The following is a 27,512-nucleotide window of genomic DNA, read 5'->3' as shown; positions in this document are numbered from 1 at the left end:
GTCGAAAAAGGAAACTGATGGTGAAAGACGAAAATGGTGTACGAGACTGCCATTGAAGAGCTCCTGGAAGGTACATTAAATTGTTTTGAAATATTATGTTTTGGGCTTCTTATCAGTATTTTATTCTCTGTTAACTACATAATTAGATAATCATCGATGTTTTGGTAAACTACACGCTTTATGAATATTTTGTGTTTCTCTTAATATGAGGCTATTTTAAAGCAGTTTTAGAGGGTTGCTTAAATGAGACTATTAAAACAGTACTGAAAGTCGTTTTGGTTTTGCTGGCTATTTTGTTTTCTGAAAAAAAAAACTATATTGTAATATATTTGCAATAAACTAGGGCTGTGGCAAATATGACTTATTTGTCAAAGTGGGAACAGTTTTCATATTTGCGAATACGTTTCACACTAACGATAACAATCTTTTTTTCTCTCCACCCCTCTTTGTGACCACCCTTGTCGGAAGCAGACAACACTGGCACTCTGTGGTCATCATGGCAGGTTAATTTTTTTGTTTCAAAACCGTTTTTGAAAGCCTAAGCAAAGAAAATAGACATTTCTCTGCTGCTGTTGGCTGCATTCACTTGTGTTGAAATCTTAAAACCCGAAGAAAAGCAAAGAGATATTTATCTGCTCTGCTGCTGTGTTGAATTTAAGCATATGTGTGTGTGTTGAAATTAGTATTTTTTTTTTCCATCTGTGCGCCTCATTTTTGCACTTTGTTCCATTTTGCACTTTATTACTGAAAAGTTGAGACGAATACCTTACTGTTACCTCACCTGTGTGTTACTCAAGATGTTTTATTCTAACAGGCTGAAATCCTGCACTGTTGCAGTTGTTTTGATAAAAGAAACATAATTTTAAATAAATAATGATTTCTTGACCTTTAAATAGCTCTTTTTCATTGAAGCTAATATTATATTAGTAGCTTATAATGCAGAGGGTAAAAAAATTGTCAATCGTGATTATGTGTGACAATTAATCGTCTCCAGAAATTCCCAAGCGTGACAGCCCTACTTTAAACTTCACAATATTCTAATTGGATATATTTAAGAATTGGAAATTGTTTCTTTTATGGGTCGTGGCTTGCAATTGGGGCAGACCAATTGAGTACCATTGCTTTAAATCATTCCCCTCAAAATTGGAATATTATTGAAATACTAAATTTATTATTATTCAAACCTGCATTACATGAAGTCTACTTTGTGGCACAAGACCTATTCTAAGTAAAACCTTTCCGTCATCAAGTGGTGTATTGTGATACTACAAATAAATATTACAATGGATTCTGCTTATTAGCGTCCCTCCGTCTTTTTTTTTCAATCTTTGCTTATATTTTATTTTTTTTAAATGAGGGTAGTCCAAACTTAATACAATTATATTTAATCGATCAACCAATTACTACTCTTAGTCCCTCGCTAATGCCAAACAATTTCATTTTAAATTCAAGTTAATTTCCTGGGGTAAATCAGAAGGGACCAGCAGTTTCCTTTTTAAATAAGGGACACAATAGCCGGAAACTTCTGGATGCGACAAAATGCAAGCAGCTCATACCGGGAGACCAAAATAAGCGGAGAAAAACAGGTTGATTATTCTTGTGTTTATGCGCATTCTAATAAATAGAAGGGCTATACAAATAAACATGACTTGACTTGACAAAAAACATAGTTTACAAATCATTGTAGTTTAGCTTTAGCAAGACACTTTAACTTAGTTGCAAATTGCTACATAGTAAAAAGCGTATGTTTCTGTGACATTATAAAGGAAAATGCAGTACACAATGAGTGTTTAGGGGTATTGAGAATCTCCAAAACACAACTAGACAAGTCAAGAAGTCTCAGATGGCTGTACAAACACTCCCCTACTTACGGCAGTGTTCTCGTTTGCCCGCCTCCCTGCGTCCTAGACGCATCATTTTTGCAGGGGACGCATCGTTTCAAATCAACGTGCGTCCCCGGGACGCAACTTTTTTCCCCCAAAATTGTCATTAGTAGCCGATTACTTTTTTTCTTAACAAAGATTTACTGCACTCCAAACTTTTCGTCAGGCAGATCTGCCATTGTTGTTTTGGTCTTGCGGTCCGAGTTTTCGTCTGCACGCGGATCTCGGCCAACGAGATCTCGTTGCTTCGAGTTTACGTCATTGTTGTGGTGTTTGTCGTCAAGCGAAGGTTAAGTATGCCTCCGAAAAAAACGTTAGTATTAGGTGAAAATCAACACAAAATTGGTAATTTCTTCAGTGTCAGTAATAAGTTGAAACATAATGCAGAAAGTGATACAACGGCAATAATTCCGGCACAAAAAAACGGCGGAGAAATTCATACCTGTCAACCTGTACGTTTTTGCCATACAAAGTACGTTTATTATGCATTTTAAGACGTGTACGACGTACAAGAAAATCTGTACGGAAAAAGGAAAATTTGTCAATGATGGGTACCATCCGGTATACACCGACTATCACGAAACGGCAAATCAATCAAGTCAAACGCGTTCGAGTTGAGTAGTGAAAGGAAGTCTGTCTTTTTTTAGAGTACCGGCTTTTTTGGCTCAACTCATTAAAGAGAGCCGGCTCTCAAACGGCTCACTTGCTTTGATGATTGATATTACGAATTATGTTCTATAAAGAAGATAAGAAAAAAAGAAGTATAAAAGGAGAAAATGAAAAAAAAGACAAGTTTGTGGTTATCCCTTTAATCAGTATATTACCAACAATAATTTGATGCAGAAAATGAATTAATAATTTTATGATTAAAACTGAATGAATATATAGATTTATATTATATATTTGTCACCGATTTACAATTTCAACCTCAATAACACTAAATTTTGGGGACCCATAGATCTCTGTTGGGACCCATAGATTTTTGAGCATGCGAGTCCCCGGGACCCATCACTTTTCAGAGGTAAAATGAACACTGTTACGGCCATTCGTATCTACATAAAGACGTAAATACGTACATTTTTTGCGGGATGTTGAGAAATATCCGGACATTGCTGTAAGTTAGATTTTGTATCATGTGCACCTTGTTTCGAGTAGAGGACAGCACAGTAGTAACGGAACTGTCGTGCTTCTTTCTGCCCCTACCGGCGTGTGGCGCAGTGAGAGGTCACCCAGCATCCACCCAGAAGTTAAAAACAATCCGCTTCCTCTTCCTAGTGCGTGTGTAAACATTCTGTACAGTCCATGTCTATACTATTTCCAGCACGCTAAGAACTATGATATTTTAATTGTTAAACATCTAGTGCATCTATCTATTCAATGTGGTTGGTGTAAAGTATAAAGAAGAGGAGAGCCGTTTCTTGAGACGAAAGTGGAATAAGAAAGCTTGCGGTTGAGAAAATGGTTGGATCGCTTTTTTTCGGCCACTCTTGAACACGGAGGAGGACCTCTTGAAGCGCATCTTCCAAACGTAAGTTAAACTCTGTTTATCATTATAGAGCATATCAATTCATAGTTTTTATTTTTTTAGTACAAAACAATACAGGTTACTTATACAGTACTGTCTATACCAGGGGTCGGGAACCTATGGCTCGCGAGCCATATATGGCTCTTTCTATGAGTACCTATGGCTCAGAGACCAATTTGATTGCATGCAAAATTTCTCCATCTTGTTTAAAACCGGGAATGTCTATGCTATTCAGGTACACGTAAAGCCAAACCAAAGCTAAATGCAAAGGAAACACTTCGCAGTATATATAGGGCACGTTTTTCACTACAATTTACAGTCAAGGTGTCACACAAAAAAAGGGGGGAAAAAAACTCGTTTTGGCTGTACAACGCAAAAGAATCCTTTATTTAAAAGTTCACTATATAATCTCTGTTCAGTGTTCAGATACTTTATGATGAATCCACAGAACTGTAAATACGCCAAAACACCGGAAGAGAACTTAGTCATTTGATTGGGTGAGTGGAGCTATGCAAAAAGTACAAGCATTCCCTCCCATCTCTCGCCAAAGGTAAGCACATAAGGCTCCCTATTCTCAGAATGTTGTGACGTTTTTACAAAATAAATGCTTGCATCTGGTTTTGAAACCAATATGTATGAAAAAAAGGGTCAAAAGGAGTTTAACCGATCTTGAGTAATTGCAAGAAAGAGACAAGTTTAAAGTGGTCTGTTTGTTGAATTTGGGACAGGGGCTCCGGCATTATTCTCTTTTCATAATTTTTATCAAATCATCAAAAATAAATGTGCTGAAGACTAAGCTTTTGTCTGGGGCGCGGGTTTAGCAATTTAGTAAATTTGTCTCATAATATATGGTGTGGCTCTTTCCCAAAATAAAATTAATATTTTTTGCTTTCATGGCTCTTTGAGTCAAAAAGGTTCCCGACCCCTGGTCTATACTATGTCTATACTATCTCCAGCACGCTAATAACTTTGAAAAGTTTGACTATGTAGCACTCATTTGGTTGAATTGGCACCAGCTTACAGTTTTGTAAGACAGTTTACATGAGTGCGTATTAGTGCACTAGTAAATTTGAATAATGTTCTTTGCAGGTAATTGATGTTCGAAATCCACTACTGTATATGATCACTGTATTAATGTGATATTACTGTCAACTAAAACAAAGTATTTGTTGTATGCTGTGAAAGAGAAAGTTTTATTTTTGCTTAATAAACTTTACTACATGGTTCAAATCTGAGCACTTTTTAAGGGACTACAAGCAACTACCTGACCACGGTTTCCCCCAATCCTTTTTCAGGGTTATTTGGTTCATTAACTTGTAACAACATTTAGGAATTTTATTTATATTGTGTTTGTCTTTTAATAGCATATTTGATATCGGAGTGATCCAAAAGCAACTGAAAGTAGAGGTAAGCTCATAAGCTCATAAGCCTGACCCTAAATTCAGGTCAGGCTTGGAATTTCAAACCTAACGTTCGCGTTTGGGCTGGACTTCTTTCGCAGATTTACAAAAAGATCATCCACCCATCAAACGCGGAAGAGGAAACAAAGAACAATGACAGGTGGATTATAAAAAGGTAAGCGGGAGTGAAGGCCTCCTCTTCCCTCCTCAAAAATTAAATATGAAAATTTGTGTTTGCTTACCACCTGTTCCCTTAAAATCAAGCTGGTTTGTCTGGCTCGAGCTAGAACAGGCTTTAGTACCGGCAGATGGATATTTTGAGGAAAAATCTTACAATTAAATTAAAGTCATCAAACTACCTTCCTGCAATGTTATTGTATTTTGTTAGCGATTACATTTTCACCTGTAACAGATTACAATTTAAGTAACCCAACTTTGTGCAGGATAAATTCGTGCAAGATTGCACAAACGACGAAAAAAAATGTATTAATATGATTTTGAAATCTTGAATGAGCGAGTGAGTTGTCTGTCCCTGTGTGCCCTCCAACTGGCTGGCAGATTACTGGGATGGGCTCCAGCATCCCCGCGACCCTACTGAGGATAAGCAGTGCAGATAATGGATGGATGGTTTTGAAATCTTTAACATGTTTCGAGTGTGATGCATTAATTTGAAGCACAGACTATATGTTTAAAAAGAACGTTTTAATACAAAGACACGTCGCACATAACAACCTTCGTAATTATACATTTGAAAATTAGTCTTAAAATCGTGTGGTTGTGGGAGTAGGTGCCACGTTCGAATTTTCTAGCCGCCGCAGTGGCCATTTAGATTCCTTGAGCCGAACAACCGCAAACGGAAAGCGCCATCTTGCTTGTGTCATAACACAGGAGTCTGAAATTTGACTTTAATTGCTTCCGACAGGAAAGTGAAATATTTGCAAGAAATATTTAGTTTTGTGTAAAAATGTTTGACAAGGCGGGGTAACCGCCACGCCGGGTTTTTGTGTGCGTGTGTGTTATTTTAATCAGGTGGGGCCTTTTCCTGGTTAGCCACAAATGCTAACAAGCGTTAGCATCTTAAAATCATTTTTCCCCCTTGTCCAAAGGCAGGATAGCTAACATGATCAAACTTGACTTAACTCCACGTTACGTCATGTTGTTGTGCTGAAATATGTATTCGTTTTTGATTATAAACAATTGTTACCAATTTGACTGTGGGCCTCGTGAGCGCTGCAACTTTAGGAGATGCTAATCTTTGCGGTAAATCAGTGTCCTCAAATGCAGATTTGCGCATATCCGCTCTCAATGTGAAAAGCGATGCAAGGAACCTTAAAGTGGCTTAAATTGTACACGCGTATCGTTATGACATAAAACGCAGCAACGATGTGGCCCGTCCAGGAAAATTCGCTACAGAGCTGCAACCTCCGGAAGCGCAGCGCCCGGAAAAGCATCACCGACTCTCGACCACAGTTTAGCTGGGTTTATCACTGTATCTGCGGTGGTTTTCCTCCGTGTCTGCCTTCTACTCACCTCGGATGAAAGCGTCAAGGTCGCCGCAAGTAAGAGAACAAACGCCGCCTGTCCCTCCATGCCCTGCTCCCTTATTCCAGTGCAATCAAAAAGCCTTCTTGGTTGAGTGTCTTTTTTTGATGGCGACTTTTCTCTCGGGATAAAATCACGCGTTTGGCTTGACACGGACGTGGCGGATAAAGCGATTCCTGATCCCCGTGATCCCTCCTCCTTGTTTTCCTTTCGGTGGAGTGAGGAAGGAAGGCTGAATGTGCTTGGATGGGGGCGGGGAGCGAAAGGATGGAGGATGAAATCTGCTGTTTTACAGTGTATTTAACTAGTAAATGGACGTCAAATGTCAAATCATTCTCGTTTTAAGAAATATATAATATCTGCAAAAACCTTTACTAACAGTTTGATTTCGTTCTCAGACATAGGGAACAAGAGGATAAAAACACAAAACCCCATAGTGGTCACAAGAAAGCAGCGGTAGGCCCTTAGGGCCTGCAAGGCCTTCTCTGCGCACCTATCGTGTGAGGTCAATTATACTTTGTCAACGAAAACTTATTAAATAATCACAAATTTGTGTAATACCGTGAGTGACGTGGATGGATGGTGTTATGAGTGCACTGCAGGAAAATGGTCTGAATATAGTGGAAGCTGGAGCTTTTGTTGGTTATAGGAATAAGTGGAGATGTGTTGTAAAATGATAGTGGGATGTTTAGACGTGTTCTATGGGATGGGCAGGGCACCCGTATGATGCGGCAGGGGTAAACCAGTGAAAGCTGTCGGGCCCTGCTGTTGAACAGAAGAGTGTGTTGTGTCACCGTGACCCCAGTGACATGGTCGCTATCTTGTGTCCTGTTTCATCTGGAGGGACGAAAGCATGACCAACTTGGGTGCCGAGGTATTTAACTTGTTCGGGTGTTTGGGCATTTGGGTTGGCCATGGTCCCCAAAAAATTTTGTATGTGTTTTTTGCTTCTAACCTTTTTCTCTTTTTTAATTTTCTTTGTTTTTGTGTATGTGTTTGTCTTGCTGTCGGTCTTGAGAGATATGACCAGGGTACACAGATATATAGAACAAATTCTCTGCCAGCTTTGCGTTTCCCCTTCTTGCGCTGCGTCCAGGTGTAGGCTTTCATATTAAAGCATAAAACCAATTACATTTCGGCTATTACTTGTTTCCAGCGAGAGAAATCTGCCCAGAGGCCATCAACAATCGGTTCTGCTGGCCCTGAGTCAAAATATTCACAGGTCGAGAAAATTGCATTTATTTTACATAACAAGAATCTCCCCTAGAGGGAGCAGATATATTTGCTTGCCATCTTACTGCTTACTGGGTAGGTTGAAATATGACCTTTTGATGTTGCCAAAGCAAGGTGCCTCTTACAAATGCTGTACTTGTATTTCTTTCTCTTTCTCTCTCTTTTTCACTCTCTTTGTCTCTCTTTTTCTCTTTCTTTGTTCCTCTTTGTCTATTTCTCTCTCTGTGTCTTTTTACCTTCTTTTGCTCTCTCTTCCTTTTTTCCTTTTCTCTCTCCTTTGCCTTCTTGCTTTCACCTTCTCTCTTTCTCCCCTTCTCTTTTCTTTTCTCTCATTTTCTCTTTCTATTTCTCTTTGGATTTAGTTATTTCTCTCTCCCCCCCACTATTTCTCTTTTTATGTCTTTTGTTTCTCACATTTTCTCTCCTCTCTCTCTCCTCTTTCTCTCCTCTCTCTCCTTTCCCCCTCTTTCTCTTTCTTATCCCCACTCTCTTTTCTCCCCCTTATTTCTTTCTCTCTCTTTTTCTTTCTTTCTAATCTACTAGTCGAGCCCCTGAGAGAATGTTTGTTCGATCGTGTGGCCCCCGAGTTAAAATGAGTTTGACACCCCTGCTATAGCCTATGAATGACCTATAAGTCACAATGTCAATATCTGTGTATTATTTGTTATTGCAACATCGGTTGCAGCCTGGTCATTCTGCAAGGGGGATCACCTCATATGCGGCCCCTCCTCAAGGTTTCCTTATTTACCTCATGTTGAGGTTTTGAGTTTTTCATTGCCCACATGTAGGTTTTAGATCAGGGGATGGTGTAATAATAGTCTACGGTTTGCAATAATCTGTGGTCTGTGCAGCCCTTTCTTGAGACTCCTTGTGAATAAAGGGCTACACACATAAACATGACCAGGGTGGGTAGGTAGGTAGGTAGGTAGGTAGGTAGGTAGGTAGGTAGGTAGACTTGACTTGAATTGACTTGACTTGAGAGTAATTCGGTTACTAATTCAGTTACTTTTCGAAGAGGAGTAGGTAGCTATAATTAATTAGTTTTGAAAGTAACGTGCCCGACACTGTTGGTGATATATTATTATATATATTTTTTTAAATCTAAAGAACCGTTTGGGAGCCTAAAGAGACGGTCATTTTTATTGAGCCAAGCCGAAAGAGCCCTGTTCTATAAAAAGAGCCGGAATTCCCATCACTGGTCTGGTAGTGTGCTGCCCCCTAGCGGCTAATTCGTAGACACGCTCATTCATGGCGAAACGTCGCACGCAGAGCGAGAGTCGATGTAGAAAATCTAACCACCAATTTTCTTTCCCTGACCCAGGTGCATGGAAATGCGCCTTTGGACATGGAATAAAATCAAGCGATAGCCTGAAACCTGCAGGAGAGGGAAGGAAATGTTCAAAAAGGAGCTTCCAAGTCCCAAAGAGGAGATCGAGTTACCGCTACAAGATGGCTGTTTGCAAGCAGCTTCTAGTTGTGTTACCAAAGCAGGTTGGTCATTTCAACTTTTATTTATTATCCTCGAGTTCTTATTTTCTCTTCGTGTACGTAGGGTTAATAATAGCTCCGAATGGTGTTTTAAGGTGAGACGCCATCTTGGCTACTCTACCCTTATCGGGTAGCCAGAGCATCACCTGTATTAGTGACGTGCAGTGGGTGAATATATGGTAATATTTAGATAAAAGTAACAAAAACAACCTAAAGAGCCCAAAGAGCGGATTGTCAAAAATAGATGGGATTCCAATCACTAACGTGTCTCGTGGACTCACTAAAACAGCTGCGGAATATCATTTCATTGTGAGGAATCTTGTCGCTCTTAAAGGGACAGTATGTGATATTAAGTGCCCTCTAGTGGTTTAGTTGCACTGTGTTGTCTGGTGCAAGCGAGGGGCAGTGTCGGCTGGCACTGCAGAATCTCCAGGTGGACAAACACCGCCATGCTTTCCTAAAATGTACCTGCCCAATATTGTCAGCTTTCCAGCACGCATGTCTTCTCAAACAACTTCTAGCATTCCCTCAAGTGATGACATAAGTCCGTTGCATCTTGTTAACAATTTGGTTGTCAATTTTTCGTAAAAGGTGTGACTGATGTACTTTCAGACCTGTTTAGAGATATTTCAATTGATGGTGTAATGACACACTGCAAGACAATTCTGTAGTGCCACCGTCAATACTACCGGTGCTAACCCTAATAGTTCACATTCGTACTTGCAACTTAACTGTGCTAAATAAAATAACCCACTACTTCATTTTTTGCAGACTTTTGAAACACAGGGCCAAAGACTGGAGGGAAGAAGCAGGGGAAAGGGCTGTATTGGGAGAGGGCACGATACACAAACAAAGTCCTCTTACCGGTCAAGTAAATAGCTGGAGAAGGCAGCATCACTTTTCATGCAGCCCTAAGATAAATCCTTGTACTGTTTTTGATTGGGACGCTTTCGTTTGGGAGCGGTGTGATAGTCCATTAGAGATTTTTTTTTACACTTTTAGATTGAAATTCCAAATCTAATACCGGGCAACTTCTCAGTGATTTGAGAGAGAACCAAAATATTTCTTCGTTGTACTTTTAACTTGTGTGCACCAGAAGAACGACTACGTTGTTTGTCTTGCCATTGTTAGGATTCGGCCAAACGTAATGCATAATGTGGTACGTTTGTCAAAGTTGCGCGAATGGCCTGCAGCACCTGTGTTCGCTTCCGCCATTGTTTTGTTTTCAAATGTGCATGAATGGTAGATAAAACAAAGTTTCCCCTACCCTCTTCCTGACGCACCCTTGATGTAATCCTAATTTGCATACCACCTAGTAACGTACTTGTGAATCTGACCCTGACCGTGCCTTTTTGTTTTGTCACTGTGAGATGTCTTTGTAGTTTTTTGACATGTAGTTTTTTTCAGCCCTAGGTTTTTGTTTTGTACTTGTAGTTTTGAACATGTCAAGTCAAGTCACATTTATTTGTATAGCTTTTAATCACAAAAATGTCTCAAAGGACTGCACAGGATTACAATGACACCATCGCCTGATCTTAAACCAACATGCGAACAAGGAAAACCTCAAAACCTCAGCGTGAGGAAAAAATAAACCTTGAGAAGGGGCCTCACAAGTGCTAATCCCCCTTCCAGAATGACCAGGGTGGAATAGATATAGCATTGAGTCACAGTACACAAAATGTATGTTTTCGATCTGCACACAAGTAATTTTCTTACAGGTTCGAATCCATTTTTTAGGGGTACGAATAGTTTTTGGGTGTCTTAGTGGGTATGGCTGCGCATCTATAACCGGTCCTAATTTGGAACCGGTTCCACAGTTCACTGATTCCTTGGAATTGGTGGTAAAACTCCCATTTTGGTTCCACTATTGATCTTGCCTGGGCTGCGGCGATAACATAGCAAACAAACACAAACCAAAGCATGATCAGTTGACATCATTCCACGTGCTATTTGTTGTCGGTGCTCGACCAATCATATCAGCTGCAGAGATGTCACCGGCCAGTAAACGGTTAAAGGTGTGGCTGTGTTTCACTCCAAAAGACGATGCAGGAATATACCATACTTGCAAAAAAGCTATCTCAGCGAAAGGGGGGTAACACGACCAACATGCTCATACACCTGGCTGGACAACATGGCATTAAACTCAAAAGAATGCAGCGTGTTTGAGGCGCTTCGAAGACAGGAGGACAGTGTAGCCACAGCAGGTAAACAACCTAGCTAGCCTGCCTACAGTTAGCTAGCTACGTTAGCTTTTAGTTTTTAGTCGTGACATGGGGTTAATTTAGCACCACAGTGTGTATCCAGTCTCACTTCTCAATACATTTCTTTGTACTTGTAATTTAGATGACCTGATTGGCAGTCAGAATCAAGCTGCAGGTAGCCAGTGTGCAGCTGCAGGTAAAACACGAGGCCCCTCGTCCAACAGTCCAGCCCCTCTTTAAATCATTTTTGTATTAATAAAACCTTTTATACTATAACTGTAGTCACATAGTACCTATTTTTCCGCAGTGAGAATCGATAAGAGAATCGATAAGGAATTGGATCGAATAGCAGGGATCGATAAGGAATCAGAATCGCTAAAACCTTATCAATACACAGCCCTGTTAATAGTGGGTGCGTCTTTTTGGCAGCATTCTTACTCCATATAGGCCACTGTTTACTCTTCTGGCATACTCTGATTCGGTGTACCCTATGAAATAAGATGTTAACTTTCTCCTGGGGGATTTCTAATGATCTTGCCATGAATTTTTTGACTGTCCCTTCCTGATTGGCATATACCTGAGGAGCCCAGAAAAAAATAGGTTATCTGGCATGCTGTGAGATTGAATATATATATATATATATATATATATATTATTTTTGAATCCCTTCCATCTGCGCATTAACCGTGGACAAATGCAACTCGCCGTTGGCTCCTTGGAGATCACCTGTTGGTGGGTGAATGCCAAACTTACCTGTGATTCGTGTATTTTGTCTCACAGGATACTTAGCAGCTCACGTTTTCGATCGATAAATTCTATTACGCCCACTGGGATGTCCAGTGTGACAAGATCATTGATGTCTGTCGCCAAACATTCTTTCTCTTTTCGGATTGGTTGTCTCGCTTATCCGGAAAAATAGTTGTCGATGAGTCTTTCGAGGTTCTTATGTTGATTTTGCGGGTTTCTAGAGAAAATTGTAGATTAGAAAATTGAATTGACAAAGGTTTAATTATTGCAAATTATTTGAAGAGGAAAACAAAAATTAAGCAAAGTTTTGGATTATCTGTTTTAGCAGCCGGACGTCACCATGTAAGGTTCTCCCAAATCTGGTTGCTGGTCTGGCGGGAACTACAGCATAATGCTCCTTTCCTGCTCTTCTAAATGTAACTTAAACAAAAAAATATGTGGGAACATTACTTAACATCTCTAAAATAATAAGATAAGTCCTAAACATGGCATGTTAAAATACTAATTTGCATAGAAAACAAATGCAGACCTTTTAAACGTGTGATTTTGGTATCTTCTTGTGTATTTCAGACAATACAAAACCATTCGTGTCTTGTGTCCCACAGACGTCAGTGAAGAAATCCTTCCTCCTCTGCGGCAGGAACACGTGTATCTCGGTATTAAAAAGGAGGAAGAGGATGTGGAGCCCATTTGTGTTAAAGAGGAGGAACATCTCACGGAGTTGCCTGTGACTGAGACCTGTTTAACTACTGACAATCTGGTTAAACATGAAGAAAACCACAATCAGGAGTCTCCAAGCAGAAGCTCCCGTCATCAGTTGAAAACTGATGATGACGACACGTCTGACTCTGCACACACTATTGGCGACGAACAGTCAGAAGGCGATAACACATATTCTCAGAGTGGGAAAGCATTTCAACACACGTCTCGCACAAAGTTGCATAGGACAACCCACAATGGTGAGAAACCCTTAGTGTGCTCATTTTGTGGTAAAAGATTCAGCTGGAAGCATGCCTTAAGAGACCACATAAGAATCCACACTGGTGAGAAACCTTTTGGATGCTCTACTTGCGGTGAAAGATTTACTCTTAGTGGGACTTTAAAAAGGCACACAAGGACCCACACTGGTGAAAAACCATTTTGCTGTGCGGTTTGCGGGCTAAGATTCAGCCAGAAAGGACACTTAAAAAAACACATAAGAACCCACACTGGTGAGAAGCCTTTTACTTGCCCAGTTTGCGGGCTAAAATACTCAAATCCGGGTCACACGTGTGCTGGTGAAAAGCCTTTTACCTGCTCAGTCTGCGGTCAAAAATTCAGCAGGAAACAAAGCTTAAAAGTACACACGAGCCTTCACACCGGGGAGAAGCCTTTTTCCTGCTCAATTTGTGGACGAAAATTCACTCGGGGTGGAAGTTTAAAAATCCACACTAGAACCCACTCAGACGAGAAACCCTTTTCCTGCTCAATTTGTGGTGAAAAATTCGGACAGAATGCATACTTAAAAATACATTCCAAAACTCACACTGCCGAGAAACCTTTTTCCTGCTCAATTTGTGGTGAAAAATTCAGACAGAAGGCCTACTTAACAAAACATACAAGAACCCATACTGCAGAAAAGCCTTTTCCCTGCTCAATTTGTGGTGAAAATTTCAGACAGAAGACATGCCTAAATATACATTCAAGAACCCATACTGCCGAGAAGCCTTTTTCCTGCTCAATTTGTGGTCAAAATTTCAGACAGAGGGCTCATTTGAAATCACACACAAGAACCCACACTGGTGAGAAGCCTTTTTCATGCTCAATTTGTGGTGAAAACTTCAGACAGAAGTCACACTTAAAAACCCACACAAGAACCCACACTGGTGAGAAGCCATTTTCCTGCTCAGCTTGCGGGCTAAGATTCTCAAGTCAGGCCATAGCTCAGGGCCACACGTGTGCTGGTTAAGATAGCATTGGTCACGCTGCTTAATAGGACCTCATTTCTTAAATTTACAATTGAGAAATTTACATCTAGCTGGGCAGATATCTGTACTCTTTATGTCATTAATATACTTTCACTAGGTACTGAACATTTAAATTTTCTGTAATATTAACGACTACAATAGCCATTATATTCAACTCTTGGCTTCTCTTCTGAAGTGCTTTCCGCAAGTCTCTTGTTTTTTTTTCCTATTTATCCTGCTATTCTCTGCTCTCTCGTTTTTTTCTTTTAAGTCTTTCTTATGTGTTTATCCTGGAGTGCAACGTCTAATCTTGTTGTAAACTATGTTTCCTACGTTTTCATCAATGACAACACAGACAATTATAATTGTGGATGCATGTATACATGTTACTAATTTTGGAGTTAACAAAATAAATATGACCTTTCCCAAGATATATTTTAAATCTGAATTTAATTCAATAAACCCACAATGTAAACACTGTTCTTTTATTCCTGTAAGGAAAGCAGCATGACTTTCAGTGTGAATTTTATTATCTTGCATCAGACAACATGCACTAACTTTATGTTAAACATAACCAACACCATGTCAAGAAACACAGAAACCGCATGGATCAGGTTTCATTATTTAAATAGACAACCTAGCTCTTTTTAGATGCATTTCTTCCTTTTGTGACCAAGATGTATTTTTCCCATGGTTTGGTTTGTTGAGTATATGGAAGGTCAAATTATTTTGTATTTGATCTTTTTTTTACGATCTGTAAGGATTTTGATTGATGTTTCACACAGTATAGTTTATTCTTGTATTTTGTAGTTTATTTGTTGCTGCACTCAAAAGTCAATATTTTAAATCGACATTCTGTTGTTTTACACAAGGATTCGAGTTCGAGGATTCGAGCTTGACTTGAAAGTTTTTTTTAGTATAAAGAATGTTTGAAGTTTAAATCATTTAAAAGTTCACTGGGGAGTTGAAAAAAATAAATGTTGTTGCAGTTAAGTAGAGTAATTGTGTTAAAAATTTGTGCATAATATTACATAATTATTAGTAATATATTGATCAATAGTCAACCGAAAAGTCTCTTTTCTATTACATTTTCGATTGTTCTCGATTGTTCTCAGCTCAGGGATGCTGCTGGAAATGTGAATTTCCCTTCGGGGATGAACAAAGTATCTATCTATCTATCTATTTTTATAATTTTTCCTTGCTTTTTTTCTTATTTTTATATCCTTTTTTCTTTAGTTTTCCCCCTAGATTTTTTCTTATTTTTCCTGTATTTTCTTTCTGTCTTTCATTTTTTTCATTGGTGTCTTGTTTTTTTTGCTTTATTTGTTGCCCTTATTTTATGTTACATAATTGGGAATAAATTGATTCAAAAACAATGACTATATTGATAGTTTGTTTTATGCCCAGGGTTGGGTTACCTAAAAATGTAGTGTTGTGGAAAATAGACTTACATTTGTAGAATAGAGTTGCATACATTTAGAAATGTAGAAAGACTTGCTTACAGTAGTGAGGGAATGTCGACATCATTCGAGAAGATCCTTGACAAGATAGTCGAGTTTACCAAAATGGGCATGAGACCTGCAAGGCCTTTCTTCAAGGACTCTCTGAGCAAACTGAGGCAACAACATGTCCTAATAAGGGTACGAACAACATGTCCGTGTTGATTACTGAGGACTAGGGCCGCCTTTTGGGCTGAAGCTATAAAAGCATTGTTATGTCTGGAGTTCTCTGAGTTCTTTTGGGATGACGAAATAAAAGGCTCCCCCTCATGGCTGGTTCCCGATGTACTTAATTCAATCACGAAAGAAGACTTAAAAGATTATCGAACCTACATTTTCTCCTACAGTAGTCTGATACAGTAACTAGTTACCTGTTGAAAAATGTAATCAGTAACATAATCGGAATACCTTAGTTTTGTAGTAATGTAACTTGATTACTTTCAATTACTTTTTGATTACTCCAATCCAGCAGAAAAGCCGTTTGGGACCCGAAAGAGATGGAATTGACCTATGGTTAAGACCCGCCCCCTTTACTCACACATTCAACATTCCGTAAAGCCATTTTGCAGAAGGCAATTGAGGACTTTTGAGCCCAGAAAGATCATGTTTCATCTCGAAATCACCAAAAGGGCCTGAACTATGCATTGGAGGGTTATATAAATGATTCAATATTTGAGAAGGCCTATGAAAAGCTTAAAGCAACATTTTACAGTTCACAATGTAAATGTGATAAACCTCGTCTCGTTGTCATCACTCGCTAAAACAACAAGATAGAGGACCAGTAATTTTCGTGCACTGTAGGGTAAGAAATGTGATATGCTATTTACACTAACTTGACGTGACTTGAAAAATAGGCTTTGTTATTTTTTTATTGTTACTAACTTCGACCTGCAACCCCAGTGGAACTGTTTAAATCTAGGCTTAAAACACTTCTATTTTATAGCTTATGAATGACCTATTGTTCACGTTGATAATATCTGTATCAATTGTTATTGCAACACCAGTTGCAGCTTGGTCATCCTGGAAGGGGGATTACCTCATGTGCGGTCCCTTCTCAAGGTTTCTTAATTTACCTCATTTTGAGGTATTTGAGTCTTTCTTTGCCCTCATGTAGGTTTTAGATCAGGGAATGGTGTAATAATAGTCTGTAGTTTTCAATAATCTTTGGTCTGCAGCCCTTTGAGATTCTTTGTGATAAATGGCTATACAAATAAACATGTCTTGACTTGACTTTTATTAATCTTAACCTAGCTTAAAGCTCTGTGTTAGCCTAGCCAAATTCTTTCCACTCACGTATGATAACAGAAGTACAAAAATTAGCACATAGTAGGAAACGGTTACAAACAAAGTGACGGTATGTAGATCGCAGCCAAGATCTAACGCCAGCCAAAGGTTAGAGATGTTAACATTATAAATTACGTAACATTTCTCTCCAGCAAAGTGACTATACGTTCCCTCAAACACTATGTTGACTTACCTTAGGACAGATGTAGGCAACCTTATTAACTTTATCCACATTGAGTTGGTGCTGTGGACGACCATATAACCTTATCCAAAGCAGACCCTTTTGTTTAGAATGTGGCTTCCAAAAGGGTAGAAAATATGTACCATCGCCCAGCTTCTCAGGATACCTCTTATCAGAATTGCATGTACGCCATAAAAACCATTTGTCCATTTAAAAGTTTAAAATGTAAGAAAAACACCACAAATGAATGAAAACTGACGGAACGCAATGCATCTCGATGGACGATGGAACCCAAAAAATCATCCAATGATGTCTACTTTTGCCGTCTTTTGACAATCCGTCGGAAATGCCCGAGGCAGACATAGCAATAGCCCGACTTGTCAACAATTTTTTGTGGGATTCCTTTTCACAAATTCCGAGACTTCATGAAAGTTTGCTCAAATGTTTTTAATTTAGGCTGATTGAATGATGGCTGCATCTTGCCAGAAAGCCTTCTCCCTGCGACTGGCTGGCAACTAGTTCAAGGTGTCCCCTGCCCACTGCCTGAAGATAGCTGGGATGGGCTCCAGCACCCCTGCGACCCTACTGAGGATAAGTGGTTATATAGTAGCCTTTATTTACTTTTTTGCTCTACTGAATTTTTAAGTACAGTAACTTTAAAGTTTTTATACTAAGCAACTTTGAAGTCAGGCAACACAGAATCCTCGAAAAAAGAACTTCGCAACAAAATTTTTCTGTGCTATAAAAAAACTGTTAAATTCAGGAAGGTTAAATTATTTACAATTGAACTTCTAACCAATGTTGGGAAAAACGACACAGAACCTCTGAAAAACACGCCAAAATATAGATTAGGATGGGTACAACGAAAACACTCTGCTGAATATTGGCATTTAGGAACACAACGTGCTAATCTTTGAGGGACTGATACAGATTCTTCTGTCAGTTATAGACAATGCACCATATTTTAGAGCCATTAATATCATTAAAATGAGTACAAATAAGGATCATTTTCCTGCTTTGACTCATTTTTTTTTTAAATTTCTTACTGTCCTCCGTATTGCAGTCTCTCTTGAACCGTTCCCACACTCAAATGTGCTGCTGCGGCGGAAGCCACCCCGCCTAGACAGAAGACACACTTAAAAACACAAGAACCCACACTGGCGAGAAACCTTTTTCCTGCTTAGTTTGCAGTCAAAAAGTCAGATGTAATATAAGCTTAAAAAGATACACAAGACTCCAAACCCGCGAGAAGCCTTTTTCTTGCTCAGTTTGTGGTGAAAATTACAGAAAGAAAGCACACTTAAAAATACATACAAGAACCCATAGTGTTGAGAATCATTTTGCTGGCTCAGTTTGCAGTAAAAAAATACTTAAAGTAGGGTCTTACAATCACACAAAATAACCCACACTGGGGAGAAGCCTTTCTCCTGCTCAATTTGTGGTCAAAATTTCAGAAAAAGGAGCACACTTAATACCACACAAAATAATACACACTGGTGAAAAGCCCTTTTCCTGTCTAATTTGATAAATAAAAGTCAAACAGAAGGCACAGCTGAAAACACACTCAATCACCCACAATGATGAGAAACCCTTTTCCTGCTCAATTTGTGGTCGAAAATTCACTCAGCGTGAAAATTTAAAAATCCACACAAGAACCCACACTTCCGAGAAGCCTTTTTTCTGCTCAGTTTACGGTAAAAAATTCAATCATGGATTTGCCTGTAAATAATCACACAAAAACCCACAATGATAATAAGCCATTGGCATGCTCTGTTTGTGGTAAAAAAACAGACAGAGGTCACACTTAAAATCACACACAAGAATCCACACTGGTGAAAAACATTTTGCCTGCACAGTTTGCAATAAACAGTTCAGCCAGAATAACTAACCACATCAAAAAACACACATGAATCCACGCAGGTGAGAAGCATTTTTCCTGCTCAGTTTGCGGGCTAAGATTCTCAAGTCAGGACAGAGTTCAGGGTCACACATAAATAGTAATAGTTTGTGCCACTCCAAGGCATATGTTGCATACTTTGACTTTTTTAAAACCCTATTATGAAAATATTGCAGAAATTATAGATATTTGTTTCAAGAACCAACTTGAGGTATTGAACTGGCAGAGTGCAGAAATAGATGGAGTAAATGAATTATCACTAAAAGGATTCATTGACCGAGATAATAGGCTTCAAGGAAATATTCTACTGAATTTTTTTTCCACGAGTACGGGACTTGTTAACAAAATTTAAGAAGTGGAACAGTGACGAGGGTCCGTGGCTGTGGGGGGCGGTATTGCACCAAATCGATGGATGCTCATTACCGTTATAAACGAAGAAGAAAATGATGTGACGTCACGCACACGGAAATAACGCTAGGACTGACACCGGCTAGCGCCTGGCGAGCAGGGTGAAAATGTCCACGGCGGAAGAAGCAAACTGTACTTTGTCAAATAGAAACAGGGCAAAACGGTAAGGAATTTAAAAAAAGGTCAATAAAAACATGTGTGTATACGTAGTATACCATGCTCTTAGTTATCTCAGTTCTCAGAGTGGAGCTATTATTTATTTAATGTCATTTGTTAACATTGAGATGATGTTCAACTTTGATGTCAAATCTCCATTTTTCTTTTGTTTTCCCTCGAAACAGCTGACACCAAAAATGGGACACCGAAGAAGAGTTGCAGCTTTCAATCGTGAATCACGGCAAGCCTGTGGATCCTCATCAGACGCCATCAAAGCCCCTGTGAGGAAGCACAGCATTTGTATGGTGTCTGACTTCTTCTATCCCAACATGGGAGGAGTGGAAAGTCATATTTACCTCTTGTCCCAGTGTCTGGTTGAGAAGGGACACAAAGTGGTGATTGTCACTCACGCCTACGGCCACAGGAAAGGGATCAGGTACCTGACTAACGGTCTTAAGGTATACTACCTGCCCCTACAAGTGATGTACAACCAGTCCACCACCACGACCTTCTTCCACAGTATGCCGCTCCTGCGCTGTGTGTTTGTCAGGGAGCGCATAACAGTGGTACACTCGCACAGCTCTTTTTCTGCCATGGCCCACGATGCTTTGTTCCACGCAAAGACCATGGGTCTGAACACGGTACGTGTTTTCTTTTTTAGATTGTATTACACTGCATAGAAGAGAATCGTTTTTATTGTCGTTGAGAACAATGTATTGAACTCTGTTCGCAACAAGATGAAACATGGCAGGCCATGATAGACAAGATTAACACGTTATAAAGACTTAAAAGAGAAAAATATTATAAATGAATGTCTAGAGGAATAGACAAATATTTTCAAGGTAGTTCTTGGAGACTGGTCGAAGTTTCATCTCTTTTTTTTTTCCTTCGTGTTTACATTATATGCCTTGCGTTCAACATTTAGCTATAATGAAAGATCTAAGTCAAGTCATTTTTATTTGTATAGCCCTTAATCACAAAGAGTCTCAAAGGGCTGCACAGGTTATTCCCTAGACTATTATTTCAGACTATTATTATTATTACACCATCCCCTGATCTGAAACCAGGAAAATGCTTAAAGGTGGTGAGTACCCAGATTGCTTTTCAATTAAGTGCGGAATGTGTAGTGTTCCTCCCCACACTTATGCCAATACCTTGCAAAATCTTGCATGCGCCACGGGACTCAAGAGATTTTGTCTCAAAGTTGACTCACGTGACTTATTTCCTGTAGAGCAGGTGTCAGGAACCTTTTTGAAGCAAAGAGCCATAAAAGCAAAATATATTAATTTTATTTTGGGAAAGCGCCACACCATATATTATGAGACAAATTTACTAAATTGCTAAACCCGCGCCCCAGACAAAAGCTTTGTCTTCAGCACATTTATTTTTGATGATTTGATAAAAATTATGAAGAGAGAATAATGCCAGAGCCCGTGTCCCAAAATCAACAAACATACCACTTTAAACTTGTCTCTTTCTTGCAATTACTTAAGATCGGTTAAACTCATTTTGACCCTTTTTTTTCATACATATTGATTTCAAAACCAGATGCAAGCAGTTATTTTGTAAAAATATCACAACATTCTGCAAACAGGGAGCCTGATGTGCTTTTACCTTTGGCGCAGTCGGCGTAGGGCGAGAGATGGGAGGGAGTGCTTGCACTTTTTGCATAGCTCCACCCATCCCTCCCACTCACCCAATCAAATAACTTTAAGTTCTCTTCTGGTGTTTTGGCGTATTTACAGTTTGTTCTGTGGATTCATCATAAGGTATCTGAACACTGAACACAGATTATATAGTGAGCTTTTATATAAATGATTCTTTAGCGTTGTACAGCCTAAACAAGTTTTTTTTTTCTGTGACACCTCGACTGTAAGTTGTAGTGAAAACGTGCCCTATATATTCTGCGAAGTACTGCATCATAAGTTGGCCCTGCGTGTAGCTGAACAGGATTAATGGCCCAAGTTTTGAACGAGATGGAGAAAATTTGCATGCAATCAAATTTGTCTCTGTGCCACAGGTACTCATAGAAAGAGTCATATATGGTTCCCGACCCCTGCTGTAGAGCTTTGATGTAATTGAAGGAACACAACACTTTCTAAATGATTAAACCCATTAATTCATCATGTGAGGCGACCTCCGAAACAGAGCAATTGTAATAAATACTGATTGCATACTGCTCATTTGTGTTGGAGGTAGGAAATTGTGCCTTTTTGTTTTCAGTTTTTGCCACTTTTGTCGCGGTTAGTAGAATTTTGTCCGGCTAGCTCTCCGTTAACGCCGGGACTGCCGAGGGCTTTCCTGTTTTGTTTGATCCCAGTTGCTGCTCACACTGTATTGTTTTGCTGGCTAGTCTAGCGTTAGCTCCTGCTTTACCGTGTACTTTGGTTTGTTCCTCTTTTCGCATCTTTTCGTTGTTGGTTTCCGGTCAGCCTGGCTGCTCACCACGTTTTGTTTTTTTTTTTATCGGATAGCCTGGCATAAATGCCGGTTATGTTGTGTCCTTTGGTATATTTCCGAGCAGTTTCGCGTTTATCGCCGAAGCCGTTGCCACTTTTAATTGTTGGCTCCCGGTTAGACTGGCTGCTCACTGCGTGTCTTTTGATCGGATAGCCTGGCGTAAGTGCCGGTTATGCTTTGTCCTTTGGTATATTTCCGAGCAGTTTCGCGTTTATCGCCGAAGCCGTTGCCACTTTTAATTGTTGGCTCCCAGTTAGACTGACTTTGAAGCAAAGAGCTGTGTGTCTGTTGATCGGCCAGCCTCACGTTATTCCAACAAGGCTGTGTCCGCCTTTCATTGATAGCTCCCAGTTAGGCCTGGTTAACTCTCTGTGTGTACTTTTAACCAGTTAGCACCTTTTTGGCTGCTCGCCCTATGTTGTACTATTACTGCGTCCGCCTGTTATACAACATTCTCCCAAAAACTACAGAAACTCTGCTTAAAACAATTGTTACCTTTTTGAGTAATCAACACGTAAAACAAAATTGCAACTGACTTGCTTGGTGCTGCGGTTCCTCCAATGACATCACAGCTTAGGATGACTAAGACGAGATACGCTGTCTTTAAAATGCATTATTTGGAAAATAATTGGAATATACTGATAAAATATATATATATAGACATAAAAAGACATCTACTTTTTTCTCACATTTCGCATGTTGATTAATTTTGGAATACCTTTAAGTAATATTTCTACAATTTCACAGGTGTTTACTGACCACTCACTCTTTGGCTTTGCTGACGTGAGCTCCGTACTGACCAACAAGCTGTTGACGGTGTCACTGTGCGACACCAACCACATAGTGTGTGTCTCCTACACCAGCAAAGAGAACACCGTGCTTCGTGCCGCTCTCGATCCAGAAATCGTCTCCGTCATCCCCAATGCCGTCGAGCACGGCGACTTCACTCCAGACCCTTCTCAGCGCCACAACGACAGGATTACTATTGTGGTGATCAGTCGCCTGGTCTACCGGAAAGGTACGATTTTCTTACAGTTCCTTATGGCAAGTCATTGTTGAAAGATTTGGCTTCCAATTTTTAAGGCATTGATCTTCTCAGCGGAATTATACCTGAGCTCTGTCTCAAACATCCGGATCTGCATTTCCTTATTGGTGGTGAGGGACCAAAAAGGCTTTTGCTGGAGGAGGTGCGAGAAAAATATCAGCTACATGACAGGTACTGTTAGAGCAGGGGTCGGTAACATGTTTGACCAAAGAGCCTTGAAAGCAATTTCCTTGAGACCATAAGAATTCACAGACATGCTCAAAAATCTTTGTTTCTCTTCCTCAGGGAATATACCATCTTTTGCAATACTTTTCTATACAGTTTTATATGTGGCAGTGCTCCTGAGTATAACGTTTCTCTGTCCAAATTGTTCTAACTGCAGGGTGCGCCTTTTGGGAGCCCTGGAGCACAAAGATGTCCGAGGAGTTCTGGTGCAGGGCCACATTTTTCTCAACACGTCACTCACTGAAGCTTTTTGCATGGCTATCGTGGAGGGAGCCAGTTGCGGGCTGCAAGTCGTGAGCACCCGTGTGGGCGGCATCCCCGAGGTTCTTCCCGAGGATCTGATCACACTTTGCGAGCCAACCGTGAGCTCGTTGTGCGGCGGGCTGGAAACGGTCATTGCCCGGCAGCGTTCCGGCCTCGTGGCAACGCCTGCCTCCATTCATGCGCGGGTGCAGAAACTTTACACTTGGAGGAATGTTGCAGAAAGGACCGAAAAGGTGAGCCTGGCTTTAAAGATACTCCTAAACAGAATTGTCTTTTTTTTTTTTTAAATTGGACACAGACTTGTAGTGTTCCTCCCCACAATTATGCAAACATGTAGCAAGATATTCCAAGCGCAGGGAGACTTCAGAAATTTACTCTCTAAGTTGACCCATCTGGCTTGTTTTCTGTAGAGTTGTGAGGTCATTAAAAGAACACAACACTTAAATCGGCACATCCCATTAACTTAACATGTGAGAACAGCTCTGAAACAGACAGCGATTGTATTGAACAGCGAAGGAATATCGCTCATATCTGCTTGGAGGAATCGGAACTTACCCTGTCGCTGGAGGCCTTGTGATTGCTTTTGTCAGAATTGTGCGCTTTGACCTCCAAAAGCTGCTTGGGTACGTGACAGAGTGCACTCCATCTTTGCCTTCACCTCCTTTTAGATAAGTAATTATCGCTTCTCGTTTGTATTTTTTTGCCACGTCTCTTGTGTTTGGTAATATTTTGGCTATCTCCCCGTTAGCGTCGGTGTCGCTATAGGCTTTCGTATTTTGCTAGCTCTTGTTGGATGCCCACTGTGTGTTGTTTGGCCGGCTGACCTGGTGTTATTGTCGGTTTTGCCATGTCCCGCGGATTATTCTTGGCTGGCTTCGGGTTTATAGTCGCTTTTCCTTGTCGGTTCCCGGTTAGCCTGGGTGCTCACTGCATTTTTTTGGTCGGCCAGTTTTGCTCTCTTCTGTCGAGCCTGCAGCCACCTTTGATCGGTCCAGGTTAGCCTCCGTTAGCTCTCCTACCAGCTCAGTAGCCTAGATGGTAGTGTGCCCGCTTTGAGACTGGGAGGTCGCTGGTTCGCGCCTCGGCCGAGACATACCTAATTGGTATAATGGCGGCGCCCTCTGTTGGCTGCGGCTGCATCGACTCGCTACAACGGGTCAGGTGTATCAACATTTCGTTCTGTGTACATTGTTACAAAAGAATGACAATACAAAGGAAATTATTATTATTATTATTATTTGTGTTATTATTGCCAAAGCAGCCACCCTCCTCGCCTGGTGACGCTTCCCCTTTAAAAGGTGAGGAGCTTGGGCCCCACAGCTCGGGACAGCGGAGAGAGTAAAGCGGGATAACAATGCGCCGGACTTGAGCTTGTAACTCGTGAACCCGTATCAGCTCTTCGTTGAAATGTAACATTTATTCAATACATTTTTACAGTTCTGGAAAACGTTAAAAGTGTCATGTTTATCCTCCAATAGAAATCATTTTCCTCCCAAATCCTTTTCAATGTGATTTTTTTTTTTATTTTTTATAAAGCCCCAAGGAGCTGCTCTGCAATTTACCCCTGTCCTTGGCTTTCTCCACAAAAAAACACAAAATTCTTGCCTAAAACACTCGTAAAGTTCGACTAATTAACACGTAAAACAATACGGCTATTGGCTCGCTATTGTTGTGCTGTTCCTCCGATGATGTCACAGCTCGGGATGACAAAGATGAGACATGCTCTCTTCAAAATTCACTCACAGCTTGGGATGACAAAGATGAGACGTGCTCTCTTCAAAATGCACTGTCTCGGAAAATAAACGGACTATACAGATTAGAGATTAAACTATGTATTCCTCACATTTAGCATGTTTGGTATTACCACAAACTCTTTGCATTCATGCCGAGGTCAGTCGAGTAAACGTGTTGTTTTCAGGTGTACGACAGAATATGCGGCGAGGAGGTGCTTCCTCTGGACCGACGTCTTCAGAGGCTAAGAACTCACTGCGGTCCTGTCGCCGGATCCATTTTTGCCTTCGTGGCGGTTCTGGACTACCTCTTTCTATTATTCCTCCAGTGGTTCCTGCCCGACAGGCTCATAGATGCGGCCGTGGACGCTAGCGGTCCTGGGGGATTGTGGAAGCAAGTACCACGGGAGAAAATTAAAGCTCCCTTGAAAAGAATTGTCAAGTAAAGCACGGGATTTCATTTTCTGCTCCCGATGATGCAGATTGTTTACATTGTCAAAAAGGGACATTTTGGAGAAGTGATGATAATTGTTTTGTCTGTTTGTGACATAACTGCACAAACTTAAAGGGACAGTGTGTATTATTTAGCGCGTATTGGTCGTAAAAAAAAAACTGCCATCATTATAACAGGAAAACAGTATTTATTCAAGTAATTTGCAAAAATACATAGGTTATCATTAACAAGCATTTTTTTTAAAGAAACTCCCGAATTAAGACATTTGCGTATTTTATATACAGGTCGGCATTTTTGCTGCTACGGTTTCTCTAAAATCAAAAACTTCAACGAAAGGCTGGGCACAAAAAACATGATCAGAAACATTGTACGTTTGGGTCACTTTTGAGTCTCTGTAGTTTGTATTCTTTTTTGTCCTTTTTAGCACAACACAGGACAATGATACCTAGTGGTGAAATAGCACACACTGTACCTTTAACTGGGGATTTTTCAGCAAACAAAGTCAAGCTTCATCTAGAAAGCAAACACTCCGATAAAAATAGCTTCTTATTTCTTTGATCTTTCCGTCATTTTTTATACTCTTATCAAAATTGTTAACTTGAACTGTAGTTAATTTATCATGGCTTTGTTTCAAACGTTGGTCTTTTATTAGCGGTTGAGTTACTTTTGCTTGGCATTGTTTTCTAGACCATTGGAAGGGCTTATTTCCAACTTTATTATATTGGAGTATTTAATAGCTCAATGGGAATTAATCATACTGTAAGTGGGCATTAGAAGAGATGTATGGACTTCTGGGGGGGAATTTGTATCAAAGTCTAACAAGCGGATGTCTCTTACATAACTCATCCATTCACTTGGTAAGGATCCATTTTGATTATCTACAAATTGAAATTATATTTATTTTAAAAATATTTTGAATTTTTCCATCCTGGCTACGACCTGGTGTACCTCACTAAATGTGTTGTTTTTATCAGACTGATCTTTTTCTTCGAACCGGTTAGTCTAGTTAATCTGGTGAAAGGCAACCCCTTCCTTTTTCACAGTCCTCTTTTATAAAGATCACGTTGAAAGGTTAAGTGCCAAAATGCGGCATCTTATATTGTACCGGATTTAGTGGCGCTAGTTTGCATATCGTTTTAATAAGGACTTGAAAAAAATGCACTCCAGCGACGCTTCGCCGAGAAATATTGTGAAATGTCTAATAAAAGCCTTTAACCTGTTTGTGCTTTATGTCTATTGTTAAACTATGGCGCAGGAGATCATAATTGCAAGGCAGACACTGTGGCTTGTGAGAGAATGCTGAGAGAAGCACAAGAGGAAAATGATCTGTATTCTGCTGGATGTCGCCAAAGGCAAGCGCCACTCGCAGAGCTCCCATTGTAGATGTGTACAGTATTTTATGATTACCATTAATCAACCAGAGAACATCGAGGAGGCCCACGACAATGTCATTTTACTTACATTAACGTCTTTGACACGCTATTTTGGGCAAGCACATGCATGTTTTTGCAAGTCAAGTCATGTTTATTTGTATAGCCTCTAATCCCAAGGAGTCTCAGAGGGCTGCACAGACCACACATTATTGCAAACTACGGAGTATTAGCACACTATCCCCTGATCTAAAACCTACATGAGGGCTAGGAAAAACTAAAAAACGTCTACATCAGGAAACTGAAGAAACCTTGAGAAGGGACGGCACATGAGGTAATCCCCCTTCCAAGATTACCAGGCTGCAATGGAGGTTGCAATAACAAATAATACACAGATATCGTCAACATAAAATATAGGTCATTCATAAGCTATTGAATAAAAGCATGTTTTAAGCCTAGATTTAAACAGTTCCACTCAGGTTGTAGATCTAATCTCAGGGGCAAGAACATTCCACAGCACCGGGGCCGGAATGGAGAACGCTTTCGAACCTGTAAATTTCTTCCTGCTTCTTGG

General features: G+C 40.1%; 3 protein-coding genes across 12 annotated transcripts in view; 2 read left to right on the top strand and 1 right to left on the bottom strand.

Moving 5' to 3' along the window:
* The window catches only part of LOC148353093 (amyloid-beta A4 protein-like), a 30,444-nt gene extending 23,852 nt beyond the window's left edge, over positions 1-6,592 (bottom strand). Inside the window, exon 1 of one of the 3 annotated variants that reach the window (XM_088353293.1) lies at positions 6,339-6,592. In XM_088353293.1, coding sequence (XP_088209419.1) covers positions 6,339-6,398 — 60 coding nt within the window. In that variant the 5' untranslated portion in view covers positions 6,399-6,592. The remainder of the gene's footprint in view (positions 1-6,338) is intronic. The other 2 variants (XM_088353292.1, XM_088353294.1) reach the window with 2 other exon arrangements.
* Positions 4,937-15,344, top strand: LOC148353092 (uncharacterized). Of its 4 annotated transcripts, none has more exons than XM_088353296.1 (3): positions 4,937-4,983; positions 8,905-9,074; positions 12,625-15,344. In XM_088353296.1, exons 2-3 carry the CDS (start codon positions 8,978-8,980, stop codon positions 13,965-13,967), a joined length of 1,440 nt encoding a protein of 479 aa, XP_088209422.1. In that variant the 5' UTR covers positions 4,937-4,983; positions 8,905-8,977; the 3' UTR covers positions 13,968-15,344. The 4 variants fall into 4 exon arrangements, 3 of the variants coding, with proteins under 3 accessions (XP_088209422.1, XP_088209421.1, XP_088209423.1); XM_088353295.1 differs by lacking the exon at positions 4,937-4,983 and adding an exon at positions 6,030-6,367; XR_015852741.1 differs by lacking the exon at positions 4,937-4,983 and having other exon boundaries at positions 8,798-9,074; positions 12,590-12,729.
* Positions 15,345-19,127: 3,783 nt separating this feature from the next.
* Positions 19,128-26,787, top strand: piga (phosphatidylinositol glycan anchor biosynthesis, class A). Of its 5 annotated transcripts, XM_088353169.1 has the most exons (8): positions 19,128-19,397; positions 19,576-19,671; positions 19,759-19,826; positions 19,911-20,031; positions 22,598-22,868; positions 22,934-23,066; positions 23,278-23,617; positions 25,303-26,787. In XM_088353169.1, the coding sequence occupies exons 2-8, from the start codon at positions 19,588-19,590 to the stop codon at positions 25,558-25,560; spliced, it is 1,275 nt and encodes a 424-aa protein (XP_088209295.1). In that variant the 5' UTR covers positions 19,128-19,397; positions 19,576-19,587; the 3' UTR covers positions 25,561-26,787. The 5 variants fall into 5 exon arrangements, with proteins under 5 accessions (XP_088209295.1, XP_088209294.1, XP_088209293.1 ...); XM_088353168.1 differs by having other exon boundaries at positions 19,759-20,031; XM_088353167.1 differs by having other exon boundaries at positions 19,576-19,826.
* The last annotated feature ends 725 nt before the right edge of the window (positions 26,788-27,512 follow it).

This window comes from Urocampus carinirostris, chromosome 14 (genome assembly GCF_059441175.1).
Source record: "Urocampus carinirostris isolate Australia breed hairy pipefish chromosome 14, RoL_Ucar_1.0, whole genome shotgun sequence".
Classification (NCBI taxonomy): Eukaryota; Metazoa; Chordata; class Actinopteri; order Syngnathiformes; family Syngnathidae; genus Urocampus; species Urocampus carinirostris.
The sequence above is the reverse complement of the archived record's forward strand: the minus strand, read 5'-3'. Positions and strand labels throughout refer to the sequence as shown.